We start from the raw sequence: 24,943 nt of genomic DNA, 5'->3' as shown, positions 1-24,943 counted from the left end.
AAGAGTGTTGCCCTACTGAAGTGGTGGGACAAACCCTCACCTGAATAACTGGGTGTGAAGAATGACAGGGGAAAAGACAGTCAGGGATGAAAGGGAACAGCAAAGGGGATCAGGAGAGGAGCTAAGTGGGATATGGTCATCACAAAGAGGTTAGATGGGAAGGCAAAGGGAAGGGGACTTTGAAGAGGAGAGTTAATAGGGATGAAGTAAGTGAGGTTTACCTGAACAGGCTCAGGCTAGTGCCTGGAGTAATTCTTCAAAGCTTCAGGTTTGACTGCATGCTGCAGTTATTAATCAGTGTTGAAGAGGAACAGAAATTTGGATGTATTGATTGTCTGTGATCTGGTTTCACTAACAGCTTGTCTATAAACCTCCTTGCAGAAGATCTGAATACTGTTCATTTGCTTCTCTTATATAATTTCAGCTTATTTCAGGCATGTGGGTGGAGGTTTTTTCCTGGTTTGTTTTTTTTTTTTTAGTTCAGTTTTTTTTTGTTGTTGGGTTTTTTTTTTTAAATCCTACTTAAAATGTTAGTTAAGTTAAAACACTTTGGTGCAAGGAATCAGCTTTTTGATGCCAGCAGTTTTCATCACAGGAAAGGCTTAACCATCTTGTGTTGGTTTTTGTGTGTCTCTATTTGAAGATCTGTAGCTGCATAGGTTGACAAATACCGTTGTCTATTTAGACAAACATGAAGCCAGAGCTAAAAAGTAAATGATGCTCTGGTGCCTTTTGTAGTGTTCCCTCCCCTTTCTTCCTTGTAGTCACTGAGTTTTTCACCTAACTTAGACTCACTCTTGGTTCCCCATAACTGTCAATATCCCTTTCCAAAAACTGACTAGGCATTCATTACAAAGGTATTTGTAGCAGGTGCAGATAGTCTGCGATCTTAACAAATGGGAAGTGTTGGGCTTTCTGAAAGCCTGGAACACCTTCCGTGTTGTTGTCTGAAGAAGCCTCTAGAGTCATGGCCTCTAGAAACAATCTGTGAAGTATCTGTAGTGGAAATGACTGAATCCAGAAACAGTGATGAAACTGACCTACAGATTTGGGAATTGGAAATAAAATAATTCATTGCTGCAGTACAGTATTTGTATTCTTATGCTTGGATGCTGCTGGCAACTAAAGAATCCTCTATCCTTTTCTCTCTTCAGTAAGTCATGGGGACTTGCAGCAAGCAAGTAAATTTTAGGTTTTTAAGAGTAGTTGATTTGGAAAATATGTATATGACGCTCGTGGAGGGAGACTGATTTGTGTTTCTGGTGTGTTTTTTCAGGCTTTCAGCACAACAGGTATTGAAAGGAAACATAATCAGAGGGGTTTGATGAAACTTACAGAACTAAGGAAACGGAATTCATTTTCATCTTTCTATTTTTTTTTTTTTAACTAGTTCCGTGTGGTTTACCTCTAGCATCCTTTTCCTTTACTGGCTTTCTTCAGGAGATTTGCTGTTTTCCCTCCTACCTGCAGGGTACATGTTGTAGAACAACAGAAGTTCTGTGGCTAGAAGTATGTGTTCTCTCAAGTGTGATCATTGTGGTGAGGTCATACCAAAAAGCTGACTAACAGGGGAATGAATTCTTGCACAGCCAACAAAACACAAAACCCTACTCCTCCCAGATTCACATTCCACGTTAAATTAACATTTCTAACAATGTTTCTTCCACATACAGGGAGAAAGAAGAAGTTACTATGGGAGGCAGAAGGGAAATTCTGCCAAACATTTAAGAACCCAGACCTTGCCAGCAAGGTTATGTTGAGATTTTTAAACCAGTCTGGTTTGGTTTTTTTTTTTCATTACAGCTAGAGTTTGAATGTGTACTTCCATTTCACTCACTAGAAAAATAATGTTTTCAGAAGAAAACTCTGAATGTTTCGATTTCAAGACATAAGTGAGGATGGTACTGACTTAACAAAACTTGGTGCTATTTATCTAAATTTGTAGTAAAGCCAGATGAATAAAACTGAAGATCCTCCTTGCAGGTGATGTAAATATCAGGATTACCTTAACAGCTTACACAAAAATCCCCCTGTCAGCCTGGTAGCATTCTACAGTGTTTGATGAGCTGTGTGTGTATAGCACAGCTTTGCTTCTGTTTGGAGTTCTGAAAGGGTCTTGAATTATTGCAGTAATCAAACATTGTTGATTTTTTTCCAGTGTGAAAACTAACACTGGCTTGTTATGAAATGTGTCAGTTAGGCTCAGATAATAGATTGCTGAATGCCAGTATCTTTCAAAGACTAAAAAAAAGCTTTTCTGTAAAGCCCTTGGACATGTTTTGTTATGTTGATAGTTACTTTTCTTTTACAGAACAAACTGCAGGTAAGGTCCAGACTTCATGTGAAGTTTGCAAATGTGAGCAATCGGAAGAGGTGAAAAATGTACCGTGTGCCAGTCCATCAGGTGGCATGTGACACCAGCAAACACTGCAGTATGTCTTGCTTTGCACTTGCAGACACTACCTGAGACTGGAATTTCTGGCACTCACCTCTTCTGCTTTCTGAACCACGGCTTGGAAGTAAGGCAGAGAACATGGGAGGAATTGTTACAGGAAGGCTTTCCTTACACTTGCTGTGCCAGCATGGATCTAAGATTCTAAAATTTGGTTGCTCTTTAATGGGTACAGTTGGAAATTTTTGTTTTGCCTTATCAGTTAGAAAATCAGAGCTGTGGACTTCTACTTTAGCCTGTGGTGATAGTGAATTGTGTTATGTGTGAAGGTCAATGTGGGGAATAAAAAGTGACAGCATAGAACTAATTCTTTCTCCCTGTCCTTTAAATGGTCCTACATTAAACGCAGTACAGGAACACAGCCCTAACAAAATGTTAGTTACTTGTAAGATCTAGCTTGTGAGCTACTGTTTTCCTTCTAGTTCAAAGATAAAATCCTAGGGGCACCTTGTTTACTGCTGTTTTAACTTGTCCTGCTTTTGCTGTGGAATTTGGGGCACTCCTGACACCCTGCCTCCTTGGCTAAAATCTGTAGAAGTGCTTATAACCCTGGCAGGTACATCAGGAAACATGTGGAAGCTTCCTGGGCTCCGTTTGGTCCCAGAAAGGGTGGGCGTTGTGTTGTGTGAAACAGATCTGTCCCCTGTGTTTCCCCAGCAGGGGCTGTGAACAGGGTGCAATAGGATCATGTTGGGATGTCCTGTGGAGGCTGCAGAGAGTGGTGTGGATCCTCCTGCACTTTAAGAAATGAAAGAACATGTGTTAATACTGTATTGATTTTTTTTAAGCCACAGAAATTAATAAATTATTTAAACCCTAGATAATCTCCCGTATTTAATATATATTCTGCACTTTTGCTTTATAAATACTTTTGATTTTAGTAGCAAATTTGAAATGTCTACTGTGTCAGTTTCTCCAGCCCAACTCTGAAGTGTGGTGTAAAAGAGCAAATAATTCCTTTCTAATTAAGAGAGCTTGTTGTATATTGAAGTAATTTCTGCATCCTTCCAAAACATCAGTGTGCACTTAGATATGCGCTGGGTATTGGCAATGATATTACTGTTTCTGTAGTAGTGCCATAAAGATCAACTGACAGCTTTTAAATAGCTTTAAAACATCCTTCTGTGTGTATTGTGTAAATTCATAACATTTAGAAATAATCTTTTAACAATCTTTTAACAATGAGAGTTGCAAATGGAAAACAGCCTATGCATGCTGGGCTCTCTGGGGCATTTGGTGTGGCTGGGACAAATAAACAAAGCTGGTTAAATTTAGAAACCAGAGTTGTAACTTTCCTAAAAGGTTTTGGGAAAAGGATTAGAATAACGTAATTTGACATAGAAGTAATTTTATATGAAGTTATTGTTAGGAATAACAGACTTTCTGAAATGGATTGGCAGATTTGCTTGTCTAATTTGTTATCATTTTTACATCTTTATTGGGAGTGTTAAGTGACTTGCATCTCTACAGCATAAGCTAATGAAATATAAGGGAAACTCAAGCATTAGTCACAACTAATAAGTCATTGAGCAAGTGAAAAAACTCCATTTACAGCAAAGAGATGCTTGCTTTAAATATGTGCTGTATCAAAAAGTTACTGCTGTCTAGTAAAGCAAAGGATGGGGCTAAAACTGTTAAAGGAAATGTAATAGTGTATTGTTCTGGAATTATCAAAGAGCTGCTACTTAGTGACATCTTTGACTGTCAGCTTTATTCATGGGATAATACACATAGCATGATGCAATGTGTAAAATGTGTTTGTAATAATTAGAAGTCACCCGTGGAGGTGTGTAAACCATAGATAAGTAGCTAGCATTATAAATTCCTAAAACCTACCCACATTCTTACATGGCATGGATAAAAGTAAAGTCTTCATGTGGATTTTATGCTGTGGAAAGGATGTAAGATCTTGAGCTAGGTCACAGGATTGCTTTTAAAATTGATGTGATCTGCCCTGTGGGGGACTGTGCGTGCTCAGCAGCAGCAGAGGTGGCTGAGATTGTCTGAAAGGCAATCAAAGGGGGAACAATGGCAGAGGGAAGCAAGTTCAGGCTTCTCTGCTCCACTTGGAGGCAGGGTTGATCTGACAAGCTTGGTAGTACACACGAGTAAATGGCTCTGAGAGATGCAGAGAAACAAAGGGGAAAGGTTGTTTTTAATACACTTCTCAGAGACAGGGGAAGGGCCCTTGTGTAGCAGCATTATTGTGCTGCTCTCATAGATTTAATTCCAGGTGGGAATTTTCCCTTCTCACCTCTTTATCACTAAGTATGAGGATCTGATAGAAAGTGTTTTGATTTCTACTGAGTTAATAGCCTCTAGAACAAAAATGTTCTGGAGCTGCTTTCTTGCTTTTTATATCATCCTGTTGTTCCTCTCACTTCCCTCATTGTTGTTTCTGCATGCTTTAATTTCTGTCATTCCTGTTTATCCTGTGGCATACGTGCTTTCTTTTTCTGTTAGCTTTCTGTGAAGCTTGAGTTTTCTGTCATACAACTTCTGATGCTCCTACTCAAGACTCACCCTTACTTTCAGGGCTAGTATCTTGGCTTTGGACACATAAGTGCTACCAGGATGAAGTATAAGGAGTTATGCTTGGTTGTGAGTCAAATTGTTTGCAGATTTATCTCTTCCTCTGCCATTTCTTTTGCTGTTTCCCATTACATTTTACCTCTGCTCATGTCCTTATCTGCCTTTTGCCTTATATTTCCTTCATCAGATGTATTGCTGTTGCTTTTTGGTATTTCATGAGCAACACTGGCAGTTTAGGACAAACAAATCACATGACTAATTTTTCCATTGCTTAGAAAAAAGCATTGTCCAGGGAAAATGGCACAGGTAGGATGGTTAAAATTCTCTGGCTGCTTATAAGGGGAAAGCTACAGGGAGGTGGTCTGTTAAATGCATCTTTCTTTGCAGTCTCTTGCAAGACCAAAGCAGGTGCACTGTGTCTGCTCATGCCATGTTACCCTGGAATAACAAACCCAGCTACAGTTGGCCCTGATCATTTCTGGTGGGGTTTTGTACTGAGAGCTGTGTGATACGTCTTGGACTTCATTAGTACCTTAACTCTGGTTGTATAATCTGTGTTGTGGGTTTAATGTGCTGTGGGTGCTGGTACCCCGGACTTTGTCCAACAGAAAGCTCCTGATGTCTGGCAGAGCCACCATGGAACTGGAGCCAGTAAAGTCTATTATCCTTTCAGTTCTGTTCCTCTCCTTAAATGTGTGGGTCTGCTTGGTTCAGGGGTTGACTTGTGTGTCCTTGTCAATTTTGTGTCGCTCAGTGCATGCTGCAGTGCTGTGGATCTTCTTTGGAATGACAGGAAGACATTGCAGACACTTCTTGTCTGGGATGAAAGTTAGTTATATTCATTCTTGTGCTTTTAGTCCTAGATCTGATTTCTAATATGTAAGAGGCATGGGTATAGGGACTGGCAGAGCCCAGGAAGAGGCAGAAGCTATGTAAGAAGTGAGCATTAACAAGTCTTACGGTTTCAAAATAAATCAAAACCATAGGGAAGTCAAGATAGTAGTGTATTTTTTATGAGGCGAGGGAAGATGGGTGTTACCCTATACTGTCCCTTCCCTGGGAAAAAAAGCATCTGTCCTGTTTAACATTTATCAGTGACCTGGAGGAGGCGATGGAGGATGCCCAAATTGCAGATGACAGCCAACAGTCAATGTGCTGGAGGCTGCTTATTCAGAGGGATCTGGACAGGACTGGGCCAACACCAGCCCTATGCAATTCAGCAAGGCGAAACATGGAGTCCTGTGGAAAGAGTTACTGATGTCAGTAGCCCTTTTCCTTCAGTTTTCCTGTGCTTGTTCCTCCCCAGTTTTCCTTTGCTGTCTTCCCCTAAATATGGCACAAGTCTTGTACAGTCCTACAGGCTTTTCCCTACCATTCCACAGTGAGTCTCACAGCCCTGTAGGCATTAGTCCCCCTAATGGGAAAAGTGATCTAAGCTCTGTGGACCCTCACTGGAAGTTTTCAGGGCTGTAATGTCTTGTAATGTCTTGAGCAGCCTCGTGTTCTACCAAAAGCTGATTCAGCAAGAGGTTGAACTAGAGACCTCTGAGGTCTCTTCTAACTTGACTTACACAGTTATTCTAAAAGTTGCTGCTGAACTGTAAATAAGTAAGTTCTGAGTTGTTTGCTCTCTTTGCATCATAACTTGCTGATAATAATCTGTATTTTAAGTCTGCATATTGCAGTCTTGTTCTGCCTGTTGATGACACTTCAGTTACTTGGTAGGCTGGCAAAATACTTCCACTTCTGAATCACTGTTTGTGTTGGGTTTGTTGATTTGTTTGTTAATGCAGTGCTAGCATTAGAAGCTGTATACTGTCTCTTAAATGTGATTTTGTTCAATCAGTTTTAGAAACTCCTCAAACTCGTGGACAATTTTTAAACAAGTTATACTATTTTGTTAAGATGTGACAAATGGTACTTAAAATGTGGCAGTATGGCATGCTATTGCGTGCTGGATTTTTATTTTATTTTTTCAGAGAATCAACTGTACATCAGTAGTACTTGAGGTATGAGCTGTGAGGCAAATTCCATTCTAGGGTTTCTAAGCCAGGACTTCTTCTGTTTTAACTGCATGATTAAATTCGGATATCTGTTCACTGTGTGCTGTGAATGAGCATAGTAAGGCAACAACAGAAATACTGGGTTTGTAAATTAGCTTTTTAAATCTTCACAAGATGGTCTGCTTTCATGGCTGACTCTGGTCTTTTTTGAGAGGAGGGGGAAATTCCCTTTCGAACAGTCATGGTGTTCCTAAACAGATGTTGTCTACATGACTTATACAGTAGAGATTAAAAATCACAGTGTACTTTTGCAGTTATGTTCCCTTGCTGCCACATGGGGGCTGTGGCTGTGCTGTGGGGTAGGCGCAGGAGCACAAACATTCACACAGGTAAGGCTTCCAGCATGCAGGCAGTTTGTGGTTTGGCAGAGTTCTGCTGGTTGGGTGCATAAAAGATTATGGGGTTTTTTTAATTAAAAGGTGATTCTTAGATGGCTTTGCTTTTTAGGGGTGTGGCAACTGTGTTGGTGTCCCACGTTAAACACTTAAAAGTCCAAGTGCTCATGCACGAGTGTGTGTGCTTGTATGGCTGGCGTGGCATGACAACTGTAAATGGATGCAAAATTGCTCTTTCAAGGACTTAAGAGGATCATAGGCCTAGATTGTTCTGTTCATGTGTTCCCATAAGTCACTGTGTCTGTAGCATGACTTCCTGGGAACAGCTGTTTCTTCTGTCAAAGCTAAGGCAGCTCAGAATTTCATCATGATGGTCACAGTTTCACCAGCCAACTTTTGTGATCACTTCCATCTTAATCTAAGGGAGTAATATATCCTCTTCTAGTGCCATCATTGCTCTGTTGTGGCACAGGAGTAAAGAAATCATTTTGTTCTTCAATATCTCTGTTTTAGCTTTACATGGTTTTACTTGAAATTCCAAAAGAACCAAACAGTGTAAGCTTCATGTTTTGATATTTATCAGCACTGTAAATGTTACTTATTAGGTTCTTTTGTAAGATCACAGATTGTTTCCTGCTGTATTTGGTACATAAAGCATAGAGGGAAAGACCACAGAGGGAAAGATCAGCACTGATAATTTTTTGTTGGTTTGGTATGGTTTTTTTTTCAATTATTCTCTTGATAAAGTTTTAGCTTTCTGCCCACTACTGAGGACATGTCCCACACCCACCTACCCTAACATGCAGGGGCACAGATTGATTTCTGAAGATGAATGTTGTTTTTTGAGATCTCCCTGTCCAGATTTTTTTTTCAGAGGGAAAAATGTAAAATTTTTATTCATCTTGGCAAAAGTAAGGTTTTATTTCAGAGAGACAGCCCATTCTATGTGGGTTTGATCTTGTTCCCATCACTGTGCTTGAACACTTTGAGGCTGGGTGGCAATTGTTGCAGTTATCACTTTTGTTAAAGGTATCTTCTTTTCTTTGTCCCTTCTCTTTCAGATTTAGCCTTGGAATCTAATCCATCTGATCATCCCAGAGCAAGCACAATTTTCCTGAGCAAGTCACAAACAGATGGTAAGCTGAGATTTTTTCCAATTTAACAAAAAACAGGAAAAAAATTGGAAAAATAACCAAAAGTAACATCTCAAAAACATGGTGCTTCAATTCTTTCAAAGCATAGGGATTAGTAATTTATGTATTTACACAGAAACGTGTTTGTAGACCATTTCACTTAACACTTAAAATCACTTGTTCTTCAAAATGCTTAAATACCAGATTTCAGAGTGCAGATCCTAGTAGTCTGAAGGAGCAAGGCTCTTTTCATTAGTGTAATTCAAGCTTCAAGCAATGGTGGTGTTTTTTATGACCAAGGACTGTTTTAAAAATTGTTTTAAAGTAAAAAAAAATGTAGTTTTAAAAAAATAAATTAAATTTTCTGTAATAAATAATAAGCCTAAGCCATTAGTCTATATCCGTTGCTTTTGAATATGTTGTTTTAAATTGTTTGAATAATTTCAGAGGATAAATATTCTCCAGTCCTGTTTTTAACTATATAGATGTATTGGGATTTTCAATTTCTTTGCACATCCTGTATTTACTTAATAACTCAGTTTTGAAACAATTGCTATAGCTTGTGCATTCCAAAGTGCTGTTAAAAAGTGGGGGCATTTCTATATTGCACAAATAAAATCAAATTCTGACAACAGGACCTTTTGAAGTTGCAACTGAAGAAAAGTTTTAAGATAGTCTTTTTAAAATGCTTCTGTTTCTTTTATAGTTGGTTCTTGTTTGAAGCACTGTTTTGCTAAGAAAGTGATGCACTTGAGTTTGGATGTGTTGATGGAAAGCTGCAGTGTGTCTTTTAACTTGTCACAGCTTTGCCACAGAAAAGAATTATTTTGACAGGTCTGTCAGTTGCTGTCCTGCTATTCAGTCTTGTGGCAAGTGGTTAAATTGTCAGTTGTATCAACTTTGCAGTGCTCAGATAGTCTGTGAGCAGTGGAAACAAGCACTAGCCTGGTTCTCCAGAAGGGGTGATACCAAGGAAATGTAAAGACCCCTTTTTTTGGGGGCCTCTAAGGTCAGTCTTCAACCAACCAGAGGGTCTGAGCCGCTCGTTTCAGACACCTCTCAGATGAGCAGTGCTGAAGGTGCAGCTCACAAGCTGACAGAGTTCATGAACACTGTCACTGTGCCTTGCTGCAGATAATGTTCAAACTACGTGAACAGGCTTGTTGGGGTAGTACTGCTTTCAACATGGTTTGGTTTTCTTCGAATGAAATGTATTGAATTGTGTAGACTTGTGTTCATGTAAAAAAAGGCTCTGCTAGGTGAGGTAGTAACTCTTAAACTATTCTCTGAAGTTTGTATTTAATTAATTGATTTTTATGGAGAAGTCAGGCAGAATAATTTATTTTCTAATTTTCCTTGTTCTTCTTCAGTTGACCTTCCATAGAATTAGTAGAATTAATATCCATAAGTTCTCTCTCAGTGAGATGTTATCAGGATTATGAGTTTTGATTTATGCAAAAAGACTAAAAAAATGTGGATACTCTTTTCCAATTATCAGTTTTTCTAAAGAGTAAGTATATAAGAGAATGTGTCCTGCTAAAGAGTGGTAATGATCTGAGGTTAAAACTTTGGAGAGGTGCCTGTCCATGCAGGTCACATTTGTATACTTTGTGCATGTGTGCAGCTCTCAGCTCTCCGTAACACACTGCTGTATTGCTGCTGTCACAGCTGGAAGTTTAACCTTGCAGTCTCTTTTGAAAGACTAACACAGTTTAAATTGATCAAATGACATGATTGCAGTTACATGACAAAAGGTGCACAGCTTGTGCCAGTATCTTCTGTATAGTGAAATACCCTTTTACCTTCTGCCATCTAGTAGGGGAAGAGAGAACATGTAAATAATGCTGGGCACCTCACTTCCTCTTTGTGTGCCTTTGGCAGGCTCAGGGTCTGCTGGTTTTGCTTCTGTTTGCTGTCGGATGTTGGACATTGTCTGTTTGAACTATCTGAAATTACCCTGTTTTTCATGATACTCAGCATCTTTTCAAAGCTAAGACATTTTTCCCCTTAGTGTGATGGGAAGTAGTTGTTCCTAAATGTACACGTGGGTACACAGAAGTAATGTGTAGCTTACTAGCTGGATAAAACTTGGTATTTTTCCTCAAACTACTTTTCCAGACACCTAAAGTAAAATTTGAAACTATTCATACTCATGTACTTTAGAAAACTAGGTTAATAGAATGACTTTATTGAATGTAAATTGGGAAACCTTTGAGTTCACATTCTTTTTCCCTCTTTCTAGTGCGAGAGAAGAGGAAGAGTAACCATATAAATCATGTAAGTGAACCGGATTCTATATAAATAATATTAGGATATTGGGCCAAAGACAAATTCAAGGAAACAATTGTAGTAGTTCTAGGTATATAGTCTTACACATGTTCCAAATCCTCCTTAGAAAGGTAAAGCTGAATTATCTTTGCCCATCTCTAAAAAATAATCAGGCACAATATCACAAAGCATAGAAATAAGAATGAATTTTTTTTGTTGCGTCATTCTTAAGCATTTCAGAACAGTAAAGAAAAAAATATAAGCAAACCAGTCTGTATTTTTTTTAAACAGAAACAAAACTACATTAATTTCTCAGCTGAGATGGCAATTCTTGAAGGACTTGCTGCTGATTGAGTACTGCTATAGGACTTTTAAGAAGTGTATCCAGTATGAAAAGAGAATAATGAACAAATATCATCAGTATGATAAACAAGCGATAATCCATTAGTTTTAAGGTCTGAAAATATGCTCTGAGCTTCTTCCACAAATATTAGTCAGTTTGGACACTTCACTCACCAAAAAAAAAAGCCAAAGCAAAAAAGATGCAATGTCATTAATAAGTGGATAAAAAATCATTGACTAGTAAAGGTAAGAATAGAAGTTAGTAACATAAAGCTTAAAAAATATTGTCCAGCAAAAGTGTCTACTGATAAAGTACTGATAAGATAATAAGATTTCAAGTCTCTTTTATTTAGCCTGATTATGCAAGGGGGTGGGGGGGGGAGGTGATTCTTTCCCCTTTTTTTTCCTCTTTCTTTTTTTGTTACAATTCCAGCTTTGGTCTGCCACTACCAAGGTGAAGTGTGATTGGATTGTTTTTGCTGGCAAACTTCAGCTGAAATGGGAGATATTCCCAGGCAGCTATTGAGTTGTGAAGGGTGTCAACATTTTCATATGGAAGACTTTCAAGTTTTAGACATGGCATTTAAAAAAAATTCTGGTGAAAACTAATGAATCTTGAATTGTTTGATTAAAATTCCTCCCTCAATTATGATGTCCTATCTCTAGTGCAAGGTATTCTCTAAAATGCTCAGGGAAGCCTGGATAGGGTTATTTTGGAAGATTTCTTACAGTACAAAATGTTCAGGTGAGGATGGATGATGGAGCATATTGCTAGCTCTAAGTAATAATAGTAAAAGTAAGGTCATAGCAGTACTCTGTTTCCACATTCCAGATGCTAAACAGGACATGTGTGAAGGGAGCCATGTCAGGAAAGAGTTTCTTTTTTTTGAAACTTTAACATGACAAAACCCCAAATGCAAAACTGTCTTCGCAGGGGGCAATACTGGATAACCAGCCGGTGTAAAGGTATAGGATGTAAAAGAAGGGAGATGCTGATTATGGAGTCACAGGGAAATCTAATAGAGTACATCACAGAGAGGGAAGACTGAGACACAAACTGACAAGAATGGAATGGGAGAGAACTGAGAAGATCAGAGGACTTGCTGCTTTAGCTCAGCTATTTCTGCTGTAAATTATCTAAAATCATGTTGTGTATTCCAAGGGATGATTTGTAAATGTATCTTACACAAAGGAACTAGATGGCTACAGGGTAGCTTACATTGCAGCAGCAACCACCCACAGAGACCTCCTGTGCAGTAACCAGTTGAGGTGTAAAGCCAGTATTCAGTGTGCTAAACAGAATCTTACAGAATCCCTCTTCTTGAATGTATTTCAGTTCTTTTCTTCTTTTTTTTTTTTTTTGTACCCCAAGGTTTCTCCTGGGCAGCTCACGAAAAAATACAGCTCATGCTCAACAATATTTATAGATGACAGCACCGTCAGTCAGCCTAACCTTAGAAGCACAATAAAGTGGTAAGGACCCTTGTCATCAACAAGGCATTGAGTGTCATTGTAAAGGTTATTTGGCATTTTCTGGGGGTCTTGTCTGTTCCAAAGTCAACTGCACTCTTGAATGAGAGAAGCACAGCACTGCTTCTGCAGGTTGGTCATGAAGGGGTGTAGAGGTCTGGATAACTGACTGCTGGAGGAGCTCTTGTTTCAGTCACAGAGCTCATGCACTGTCCTATTTCAAAGTCGTTCTCATCCTGCACTTGAGGCAGTGCAGAAGTGTGTCAGCATTTTGGGTTTGAAAGTATGTATTGAGGTGGGGAGTTTAGTTCACATTGAAAGCCAAATCAAGAAATCCTTAACCTGGGAAAACTTGAAATGGATTTTGTATGGAATTGCAGGAAAAGTTGCAGGACTGTGTTTGGTACTTGCCAGTGGTATTAGTCTGCCCTCTAGTTGTGGAAAACCAGCATGTTGCTGACTTGGGGTTTAGTTCTGGCCTTTCTGCTTTTTCTTCACATACATGTTATTTTAGGTAGGTGATAATTCTGTTCTCCAGTGTAAATGGCTGCTGGACCTGAGTACCAGAAAGCCAGTTATTTGCACTTAGGTGATACCAGCTGAGAACTGAGAAGGGAGTTTTATCATGCTTGAGGGGAAAGTGGATTGAGTCCCAGAAGGCTTTACTGATTTAATAGTGTAGTAGAGTTTGGAAATGTCTACGTTGATTTGTTACTTTAAAATTTGGTTTCAGACAAAGGTATGCAGCATGTCACTTTTCCTTCTCTAGAGAAACAAAAACCTAAAAAATGATGCTTGTGCCATTTTGAAGTGCTGTACAGCTTGACAGCAGGTCAGAACTTTCTTGTGACAGGTTCCTGTGATGGCAGCGTTCTGTTATCACGACAAGTAAAGAATCTGATATTTGGCCACAGTAGAGAAGTGTTAATATATGAAACCTATTGCCTCACTTAGCAGAGACTGAAGTCCATTCTTTTCCATTTCTTGGATTATGCTGGCATGATACCATCTGTATTATTCTCCTTTTTAGACAGCCACTCAGGGTTAAAACATCTGCAGAATCTCTGCAGTGGTATATGTGACACCAAATAGGACTTCTATTTTAGTTGGGAATAGTCCACATTTTCACTAAATATCACCTAATCAGGAAATGGAGGAATATGTTGAAAATGTCGTTTAACACTTATTTTGTTGCACAAATATCTATACAATGAATGTAAAGGTAGCTTGGCTGGCAGATTTGATTTGGCCAATTTCTGTCCAGACACTTTAAACACCAGAAATAAGATGTGTAGTACCTGGGGATGTGAGAGGAGGTCACTGCAAAATGGATTTGTAACATTTTGAGCTGAATGACAGCTTTTGCAGTGGAGTAGTTGCATAGAATATGCTTTGTTAAATCTTTTTTTTTTTTTTCCTTTTCTGCTTTTTAGTGTAACATTAGCAATATTCTACCATATAAAGAACAGGTGAGTGAACTCTTTCTTTGCTGAAATACAATTACTTTCTTTTTGAGCCAGGGATATAGAATCATAGAATCACTAACACTAGAAAAAATACCTCTTAGATTGTAGAGTCAAATATGGTCTTGGTCACTTCAGTGACCAAGGAGGTGAAAAATCTGGCACTTCATGCTGTATCTGCTTCCTCTTTGTACCTCCTCTCGAGCAGCTATGGAAGGGTCAGTAATTCACCCATCCAACGGCACATAAAACTCCAAAACAAGGAGTGAGGTCACTTAACTCACCACAAATCAACCTTTGGACTTTGTTCACCTTTTCCTGAATACAGAAGTATGGATTAGTTTTGATGAGTGAAGGAACACTCTGTCCATGTACAAATCACTCTTGCCATTACAACTAGTTCCAGCATATGCTTCTGAATTATAGCTGACTTTTTGAAGTAAATGCTATTAATGAGTTTCACCTGGTTTCACATTTTGAGGGAGAACTGTAGTAAGCATAATACAAGAACATGGAAAGCTATTAATTGTTTAGCACCTTAAATATTTAATTGTAAGGACTCATCATTAAATGTTTTGCAAAAATATAAGGTAGTTCCATACCATATTCTAGGAAAAGCTGAACTGTAAAATAGTTCCCTTGATCCTCTTTAATGAACAGTGCTTTTTAGTAGAGCATAGCATTACCAATTAACTCTTTTTGCTAAACCAGAGATTTTTGTTTTGTAGAGATTCTGACAGATCATTGGATATTTTTGATGAAAAATCTCATCCTCTCACAGTAAGTGTAATTTTTTGGTCCTCTGAATGTGTATCAATAACATCTTGATTTGTATTGTATAAGTCGTAAAAATGTATTAGCAACAGGCCACAATCAAATTGGTCTTAAATTGTGTCTCTATATGTAATACAAAGTGCACACAGTGACTTTTGAGATCAGCTAGATCATAAACAGAGCCCAATCTTTCTAAATGTTGCAAACTATGTTTGGTTTTCTATGCTTTGACTATAAATAGAAAGAAGCATATGCCAAATTCTTTCGTATTCCATGTCTGAAGTTTCTTGTCCATCTATTTTCTTCCCCTCTTTAATACTGCTTTCTATTTTCTATTTCTTTAATACTGTTTTCTATTTATTTAGGAAGACATGGTTAGTAGGTATATGTGCCTAACCTTTTAAATGACTGCAAACAGAAGAATAGAATACACGAAGCATTACAAAAAGTAGGCAACAATGGATTCAGCCTTTAAAAAACCTGAAAGGCAACATTTTAAAGCAAATATGCTTTAGACTGCTTGCAGTAACAGCAAGGAGCATTCAGGATGTGATTTTAATGTGACTGGTCCTGGTACACCTTTTTAGACACTCTTAAAGATGCAAAACCTCATAGTACAGGGAAGCTCAGGAGTGGAGCGTGTGCTTTTTACATCCAGTTTGAGCACTCCTGGCTTAATGCCCGTTCTACAGAACCACTTCCTTTGTTTTTCATTTGAAATTAATTCAGCAAAGATCCAGGGGCTTTAAAAATTGAATTTGCTCTGGGACTTACCTGAGTGAATGTAGTTCAACCTATTTCACCGTTTTTGCTTTTAAAAGCAAAACAGATTTTAATAAACAATTTAATATTTTAAGTCTGTTAGAGTTTCATCCCTAAATATGACTCGTTGTGCTAGAAATTGTACAGCCCAATACAATATAAATAAATACAACTCTTCACTCAATTTAAAAAACAAAAAGAACTTCAGGACAAGATATATATCCAAGATTTCTTGTATGGACTGTAGCACTTCAGAGCAAAAAGTGTGGACCAAAACTACTTTAAATGCCCAAATCTGTTGTTTTGCATTCAAAATTATGTAAGATGAACTCCACTTTATTGGACAATTTCTTTATTTAGCAACCTGACATTGTTTGATCCTTTCATATAGCCTACCTCCTATTTAATGAGAAGAAAATCATTGTGTCCTCTGGGGAGCACTTAAGGGTCTCTTCTATTCTTACTGCAGCATACAGACAGAGGTATGGCTGATTGTCACACTTCTGAGGGAAAGGCACACATGGCTTGTTAGTTTCTATAGCAATGGTGTTTTGCCTGGGTACCTACTGTTCCATCAGAAAGGTTAATTAGCAGGAAGAAATCTCTGAACACCTAAAGATGCAGTCGCAAGGAGTCCAAACCAGGCTCTGTTGACCCTAATGTGACCCAGTTACTGGTATAATGGATTTAGTCACAAATACCAGTCTTGGTGCTTCCTTCCTCAGTTCCAGTGTCTTGGTTTAAGACAATTTAAAAGGAGAACACTCTGGAATAAGTTGCCTCTCTGTATAGGTTCAACAAATCCCTTTCCACCAATAAGGAATGAATACAAGTAGATGTAAGTGAAAAAATAAAAGTTTACTAACAAGCAGAACAGCAACAGGCAAAAACTAACAGTAAATAACTGCTAGATACCAAACTGCTGAATCTCACACCCCGTGGGAATAAGGAGAGACCTGAAATGCCAGAAATACCCTTCCCAAGGTGAGAAAACCACTAACTGCAGTCTCTTAGAGATGAGGGAGACAAAAACCAAAAAGAGAACCCAAAAAGTGCAAAGCCTGTGCTTAAGGCAAGACCAAGACCACACAGCAGTAGGGCCCAGCTGCCTGTCAGGACCAAGTTTAAAAGCACCTGGGCTAGCACCCACCCATCCCCAGCTTCCCGCAGCAGGGTCCTAAAGAGACAGTGACAGTTTTTGGGCACTGATAGATGGGGAATACAATAACATTTTGAGTTACCTCAGGACATCCAGTCAGCAGAAATGTACTTCCAGATGTGCTTCTGTACCATGTGTAACACAGGATTCCTGCTCATGCTATTCCTAATGTTGCATGTCCCCCTTGCAGAGATAACCTCCGTTGGTTAGTGGTGTATTAGAAGGCTGTGTGGACAGTACAAAGTTAACTTACCTCTGCATTTTACTTGACTATGCTCCCTGGCTATTTTAAAGTAGAAAAACACAGGAAAACACTTGCTACTTTGCTTACCTTGCAACTACTATCTTAGTGTCAAGCAGATGTGCTGTTCTCAGCAGCTGTCTTTACCATACTGTAGGTCTACCTTGGACTGCAGACAGAAATCTATTCAGTATCAGTCTTGCAGAACCAGTGTGCAGAGTTGAAGCTCTTGAAGTTTCATCCCTCCAGAAAAAGTGCTGAATATCAGAAATGTCTCTCAAACACTTATTTTAGGATTGCTTTTACAGACTGTTTCTTTCTGAGCTTTTCTTCTCCCCTGTATTTAGAAACAGTTTAGCATTGTGTCAGAGTTAAATCTAGTTGTTCATTAGCTTTGTTGTCTTTCTGGAGTCTCTCAAGAATGCATTCTATGAAAACAGTGTAAATTACCTTCTAGTGCTGCCTGTGACAGAATTATTGCCATGCGTTCTTCAGCACTTCCTCCGCTGGAAGAGGAACCTTGTGAAGTCTGTTAATTTTGTCTTTTGAAGAGCCATTGTTTCCCTGGTGTGTATATACCTGTGATTTTCTTGCAGGGACAAACTTTTTTTTTTACATCTCTTCCAGTCTGTAAAATGTTCCATGGGACAATAGCTAGCACCTGCAATGATGATGGTAGTTCATGCTCTTGCCTGTTAGTCCTACAGATCAAACAAGTGTTCAGAAGAGAGATACCAGCTAAAGCAATTGTGTTTTGTTTGGAATGTTTGCAATATTGCAAGGCTGCTTCTTTCAGTGCATGACTCTGTTCTGCCTCTGTGACAGAAAATGGGTGTATACACCTCAGTGAGAAGAAACAACCTGTTCTTTAGAGTTAGTGTTAAGTAAGAGAGGTTTTCAGTAACTCCAAGAACTTTCTTTCAGCGCGAAGAAGTCCCAGATGACTACTACAAGCATGACCCTGACCACAAGCACATCTACCGGTTTGTTCGGACGCTCTTCAGCGCGGCACAGCTGACAGCAGAATGTGCAATAGTGACACTGGTAAGAGGCACCACAGTGCTGAAACTCGAGCTTATGGAGGACTTTCCCCTCTCCTCATTAAGAGAACTGGGCTGAACCGACATTTAAATAGTTAAGAGTATCTCATGAAGCCTTATTAATGAAGGCACAGTACAAGTGAGTTCATTAGAGATTTCTAAGTAGCCACAGAAGTGATTAAATAAAAGGGCAATTCCCTTTTCTGTATATAAATATGTAATTCTTAATTACTTATCCAATAAACCCCTGTTTGTTTTCATAATACATAACTCATGAAGAAGCTTGAGAAGAGCAGAACACTGGGATGCTGTAAACAGTGGGGTGTGATGAGATCATACACAAAGACATCTTTTATTTCAGTTTTGTGGAGGGGAAAGTGTGAGTTTTGAGTTCATATTAACTAGAAAAAGTAATACTGCCTTAAGGGATCAAGAGTCAATCCTATAGGAACTCTAAGAGAGGAGCATTCTCATTATTATATCCTTCGATCATTGCCACTTTCTACCAAACTTTTTTTAACTTAAGCCAAAGAGGCTATAACTTTTTTCCCCAGGTCACATGGAGGTACTTGGAATTTAAGAACAATATTAAGATAATAATCTCATTATAATTCATTGTTTGATTTCAGAAAGCACGATGGATTTTAAAATTTGTCAATGATACTGATTTTTATTTGTGTGTGTATATATATGCATATATGTATATGAAAGGAAATTTAAAAACTGCAACAGGTATAATTGCTACTTTAGACAATCTCTCAAACTGCGCTTTGTTGCACACTAAACTTCAGTCTTCATTGTGGCTTCTTTCTGAAAAATTGTGTGAAAGGACAACAGAACTGTCACCAAAAGGCAATATAGCAATTAAGGAAACTTAGCTAGAAGGACTCTCTTTAATAAGGAAATGAGTAATTAAAAAGGCTGGATATTTAAGAGCTATTGAAACTCTGAAATGAGTTGGAGGTTTTTGCTTTTTCAAAGACAGGAAAGCAATTTTGACAGAACAAGATGACAGCTAACCCTGGGCAAACTAGCTGAAGTGTTTGCAAAAAATGGAGTTAGTTTTTAAAGTGGATTTTACCACTAGATGGCCCTGTTATTATAGGAACACCTTTCGGCTGTTTGAAGGCTACGAACCAAGGATGGGAAGAAAGCATGGGCAGACCTCAGTGACAAAGATTAATCCTTCCTTCCATTAGACCTTAAAAGCTTCCCTCACCCACTAATTTATCTGAAGCTACATGGGGAACTTGGATTTAGGTGAGGGAATAGAAAATTAAAAACAATTTATATTCGAATTTGAAAGTGCAAATTACTTCGTATGTGGATCATTATAGGAGTGTGAATAGTAGAGAACTTTCAAGGAAGGGAGAGATTCAGCATCCTAGAGCTGGTTTGAGATTTCATGGGAGGAATGAGTAAAAGACCAAGGAACGTCTTTGGACTTGAGTATGTCTCACTGCCTAAGCAGTTGGTGATGGAGATCAAGGGATTGAAGTCTGTTCAGTACAAAATAGAAACAGCACTAAAGGCCTTTCATTGTGGAAAGACAGCGATTAACACATCTTTGTCCCGTGACCAGAGATCAAAGTGCAGGTTTTAGCACTTCCTGTTAAGCTACAAGTGCTGAACCTTAACCATGCTGAAAAGCTAATGTGATGTTGAGTGATTTGCTATCCCAGGTAGGCCCTAATGAGAACCTGCCCGTGCTGTGTGACTTGGTGACAGAGCTGGAGCAGTGTCTCCCTGAAGGAGCAGTGCTCATTGCTCAGAGGAACACCTCACTAGCTATTGTGCACCCTGGTGGTCCAGCTCTCATGGGATAGTAAAAAATGGAACCTGTAACTCCTGAAAATTTGGATTCTTAAGTGTAAGTAGTAATCACTAATACTTTGATACACTTAACAGTGACAAATAGTCATATTGGACTGGCATGTTTGCTGCTCAGCTCTGCTCCAGGTCTTAATTACACACATACAATTGTGCAGTTTTGTTGTTTGTTTTTTTTTCCTTCTTCCTTCTATAGGTTTATTTGGAAAGGCTGTTAACCTATGCAGAGATTGACATATGCCCTAGTAACTGGAAGAGGATAGTCCTAGGAGCTATTCTGCTGGCTTCTAAAGTCTGGGATGATCAAGCTGTGTGGAATGTGGATTATTGCCAAATACTGAAGGACATTACTGTTGAGGACATGTAAGTTGCAAGGTTTGGGTAATTTATGGCGGTGGGGTGTTTGGGATTTTTTTTGTGTGATTTTTTTCATTTGTTTGTGGGTTTTTTAAACAGCAATTTTTGTGATCATGCTGAAAAAAATACCTCTCTGTTGCTATGCTATATGTATATGGTGTATATTTGGTGTCTGGCCTCAATTCCCTTTTTTACCTCAAGAAACTTTGGATAATTACCCTACTTTGAGACAAATCTGTATTAATAATTTCAGTGACTTGCATGAGTGACTTCAAAGTTAGTTTTCTTTACGTTCTTTCTCTCAGTGACGAGCCATGGAACTAAACTGCCCAATTTATAGTGTCATCAGAAGGTTTTTTTAAGAAGGAAACAAAGTGAACTAAATTTGTCCCCCTGCCTTTTCTGTTTTAGAATTTGAAGAATTGCAAGGTAAACCATAACTTGTGACTTTCATGTCTGCTTGTGTATCCAGCTAAGGCCTAAACATCTCAAGGTCTGAATTCCTAGTGCTGCTGCTGGCAGGCAGGTGTTGTTTGTGTGGGTAGCTATGGTTGCCTGTGTTACACACAGCTACTGCTTATCCTCTCTGGGTGGGTTCTTAGACGTGCCTACAGGGCTGAAAACAAAGTCCTCAGTCTTATTACTGCTTGGTTTTGTAAGGCTGTTCCTTGGATGTATTTTTGTCTTAGATGTCAATTTCAGTTTTTCAGAAATTTTGAATCTGCTGTCTTTTCTTGCTGCACTCAGCTTTAAGCCAGATTTTGCAGTATGGGAAGATGTTCATCCTCATGGCTCCAGGCTCATACTATGGGCTGGAGGTGTGTTTATGTGGACTGTGGTTGGCCATTAGGTTTTCTGTTAAATTCCTTCTCACAAAGTTCTATCTCAGAGCTTTGAAACATCAGCATTATTGTTTTAATTCTGTCTGCCAGCTTGTTCTCCTATTTCTCTTATCACAGTGGTAGAAATGATACAAGGCCAGCTTACTACACCAGGCTTTCTGGCCTTGCTTTCGTGACATGCTTTGGGTGGGTTTGAGTCTAATCCCAGTGCTGTGCCCTGAGCATGTGTCCAGGCCTATGCAGTGACAGCCAGTTCTAGCACAGGAGCAGACTGAGCTGGCACACAGCACTGGGAGGCTGCCTGTGTGATGGGGCAGTGTTCTTGCCCCAAGCTCTCTTCCCTGGATTCAGCCCAAACTAATGTTTAAAATACAGCAAGTAATTATTCATTTGGGACTCTTTAGGAGGATGAATATCTAGTTTTCTTCCTTTTAGGTGGTGGGCTGTATTTCTAAAAGTAAGGGAGTTTTCTGCACCAAAACAATTTTTATTATTCAAATTATTTCACATCTCAAACAGCAACAGCAACCACTGTTACTTGTTTTATACATACCCCTTGCCTGGGAGTTCTTTGTCTCAAAATGCAGGACTGTGCCAGCCCTGCTTTCAGGGAGGCATAATTAGTGATTTTATACAATGTACATCTTCACTCAACCTAGTCCCGAGTGCTCATCTATCTGAGGAACGTACTTGAAGCGTTGCTGCAAATAACTCTGAGATGGCTGAAGTGGGGTCAGCAAAGCCAGGAGTGCTGGAGTGTACATCTTGCTCTTTTTGATGTCTCCTCTTCTAGCCCTATTTGGGACAAATCAAATTGATAGCACTGAAAATACCTGTAACAAGCAGGATATTTATTCTCTATTGCCGATGCTGGGTCTCCTGAAATTGTCGGTACTTGAATTTTCAAAGCAGTGATGGTGGTAAGGAAAATAGATGGAATTTAGGTATATTTTTTCCCTCCAATTTGAAGATGGGATTTTTGTAATCCCATCTCATTTGAGATGAGTTAGACCTTTGAATTTAGATGTGGACAGACACTGTACTACCCCCTCCCAGACAGTGGCACAGGGTGTTCATCCCGGGCTCTGTAACTGGGTGGACTTCACCACTCCTTGGCTAGATAACATCACCATAATGGGGACCTTGGCAAACTGCTTAAAATACTCAGCAAAATTGTCTTAAGTTTATAAGTCTACTTTCAGTTCATGGTTTGTACTATAGTTAATTGTCAGTCTTAGTAGTTGCAGTATTTTTTAAACCAGTCAGTTGATAGTGAGTATTAGCTATTCCAAATACAAGAGTTAGTAAGAGAAAAACATTGACAAAGGATTTCAGTCACAGTTGCATTCTAATGTTGGAGATGGCTGGTGATGCTGCCTAAAAATCCACCCAAAATGCCAGCAGCTCCCCAGCTAAAGATCGTTTGGCAGGAGTCTTCCAGGTATGGCTCCCTGGGTGGGCCATTCCTGTGCAGGAACAGCCTATCTACAAGACTGGTGGCAAGCTTTGTTTGTGAACTCCTGTGAATTTTCCTCTTGGCTCTCTGTATCTAGAATGACTCACTAACCTGACAGACACTCTTGTTGAACCACTGCAAGCCAGGCACGGGGGCTGTACCACTCTGGAACTGGCAAAAGTTTTTTATCTGATTTAGTTCACCCAGTTTGCAAGTGTGTGTGTGTGTGTGCTCACAAGCCAGGCACCCCTTCTGAAGGCAGCGTAGGTGCACCTCCTCCCCACCAAACTCTCTCCCCACTGCTCAGAGTTGTGCTGGCAGCCCCCCTCACAGCTTTGTTAGAGGAGCTGGGGGCTCTCAGGTTGTGAAGGGATACGAGATCCAGGCCTGGCAACTGCCACATGCGGTCCATTTGCCTTTGCCTCATCCCACTCAACATAGCTGAAGTGTTCATCTTACTTTTTCTATCACAAGCCCTTTTCTATTTGACCAAGGCAAAGGTGGAGTTTTTTAATGAAAGACATTTTTCTTTTGTGTTTTGGGAGATGGGTCTTTTGGTTTTTTTTACTTATTTCTGATGGGAAAAAATGAAAAGAAATTCAGTTGATATTTGGAAGTCATCCTTTGTTGGAACTTGCTTGCTTTGATGAGAGCGAATCCATAATTGCTGAAAAATTAACTGTACAGCTGCTAATCTTGCCATGATTGTTTGTAAGGGGGTACATGCTGTTCATTCTCTAGGCTACATATATTTGTAAATAAGGCACAGAAAAAATATGGGCATTATCCTTTCCCAGGTTTTAAACCACTGTTAATAGACTTGTTAATCCAATGAAGAATTGTATTTTTACAGAATTAAAATGTATTAGCCTAGTGAGTACAAAAGGGGCAGTGAAGAGCATTTACTCACAGGGTAAATCAAGCTCTGATCAGCTGATCATCAAAACATTATCTGATTTACATCTCTATAGGCTTATGGCCATATGAACAGGAAATTAATTTTGGCACTAGGTTCAATGATACTTAAGTCTGCTATGCTAGAAAGAAGCACAAAGCTGCTATTCATATTGAGACCCACCACCCAATACAGGACAACACAGATGATTCCTTGATTTATTTGCCGCCACGCTGATAGGTAAAGCATCCATTTTAAAAGCTCCCAAAAAAGCAGTAACAACCTGACTCTGACTTGGTGCAACTCATCTTCTGATGTATTCACAGTTGGCCTATACAGCTGCTAAATTCTCTTGGAACAGATCTGCTACCTGTGCAGACTGTTGTTGAGTTGTTGAACTGAATTGCTTGGTTTGGGTACCACCAGTTTCTTTTTAGGTTAATCTGTAAAACATTGTTTTTCCTCTGTAGAATGTCTCTGGTTTAGCTGACCACAGTACAGTAGCTGAAGCAGCTTTGTTCATGTCATGGCACTCTCCACGCTTTCCTCCAAGTATTTTGCCCAGTGAAAACAGACAAGAGAGTAAAAACTGGACAGTGCCCTTTGACATAGTACTTTGTTATCCTGCCTAATGCTATTGAGGAGAAAATTCCTTCTCCCACCTAATGCTGCTTATTTATTTATTTATTGGAGATGAATCCATGTTGCTTCAAGAGGCTTTTTTCTGTGAGATAATAGCAGCAGCTCTTCATAGATCCATTTGTTGCCGTGGTGATCTGCCTACTCCTTTTGTTAGTCCGCCTCTACTTCAATAAACCCCCTTCCTGTTATCAGCCTGGTGAAAATGTCTGCAAGTTCTTCAGAGCTAATAAACAGCATACATCATTCCTTTCATCTGATCACTATAGTGTGGGGCCGTATGAGAGTGAGAATGGCGCATGAATTGTACAGCTGCACTAATGGAACTCCGAAGAATGAACCTCCCCGCTCAGCCGAGAGAGTGCACGACAGGGCACTGCCTTCCTCTCCGAGCCGGAGGTGCCAGGACTCAAAAGCTGCACCTTGTTTTGAGCACCAGGGAATGACCTGCCTCTCGAAACTAATAATGCAGAGCTCTCGGTGACCTGTTTCAAAGTTGCTGGTTTTAAAACAAGCTTGAGGTCTCTTCAGTGTTTTCAGCCAGCTAAAACAATCTTTTTTTCCTTTGTCTTCTGTCCCTTGCGCCTCCTAGGAACGAGATGGAAAGACACTTCTTGGAGCTACTGCAGTTTAATATCAATGTTCCTGCCAGTGTTTACGCCAAATACTACTTTGATCTTCGCTCCCTAGCAGATGACAATAACCTGAGCTTTCTGCTGGAGCCTCTCAGTAAAGAGAGAGCACAGAAGCTGGAGGTAAATGGTCTGAGAGTGGCTGAGCAGGGGACTCTGTCTGTATGAGTAGTAAGAGCATCTGTTGCTAATCATGTTAAGTGGCGGTTAGAAAAACTAAAAAGCTTTTAGATTAGTGTATTACAGGGTAATTTAACC

General features: G+C 39.4%; 1 protein-coding gene across 1 annotated transcript in view; it reads left to right on the top strand.

Moving 5' to 3' along the window:
* CCNYL1 (cyclin Y like 1) overlaps positions 1-24,943 on the top strand; it is a 33,317-nt gene that overhangs the window by 3,975 nt on the left and 4,399 nt on the right. The window contains exons 2-9 of the mRNA XM_082285209.1: positions 8,444-8,518; positions 10,758-10,792; positions 12,498-12,598; positions 14,029-14,064; positions 14,787-14,838; positions 17,919-18,038; positions 20,061-20,227; positions 24,646-24,808. Of these exons, the coding sequence (XP_082141335.1) occupies positions 8,444-8,518; positions 10,758-10,792; positions 12,498-12,598; positions 14,029-14,064; positions 14,787-14,838; positions 17,919-18,038; positions 20,061-20,227; positions 24,646-24,808 (749 nt within the window). The remainder of the gene's footprint in view (positions 1-8,443; positions 8,519-10,757; positions 10,793-12,497; positions 12,599-14,028; positions 14,065-14,786; positions 14,839-17,918; positions 18,039-20,060; positions 20,228-24,645; positions 24,809-24,943) is intronic.

This window comes from Coloeus monedula (genome assembly GCF_965178545.1).
Source record: "Coloeus monedula genome assembly, chromosome: 7".
Taxonomy (NCBI): Eukaryota; Metazoa; Chordata; class Aves; order Passeriformes; family Corvidae; genus Coloeus; species Coloeus monedula.
Note: the sequence above shows the minus strand (reverse complement) of the source record. Positions and strands in the feature narration are given on the sequence as shown.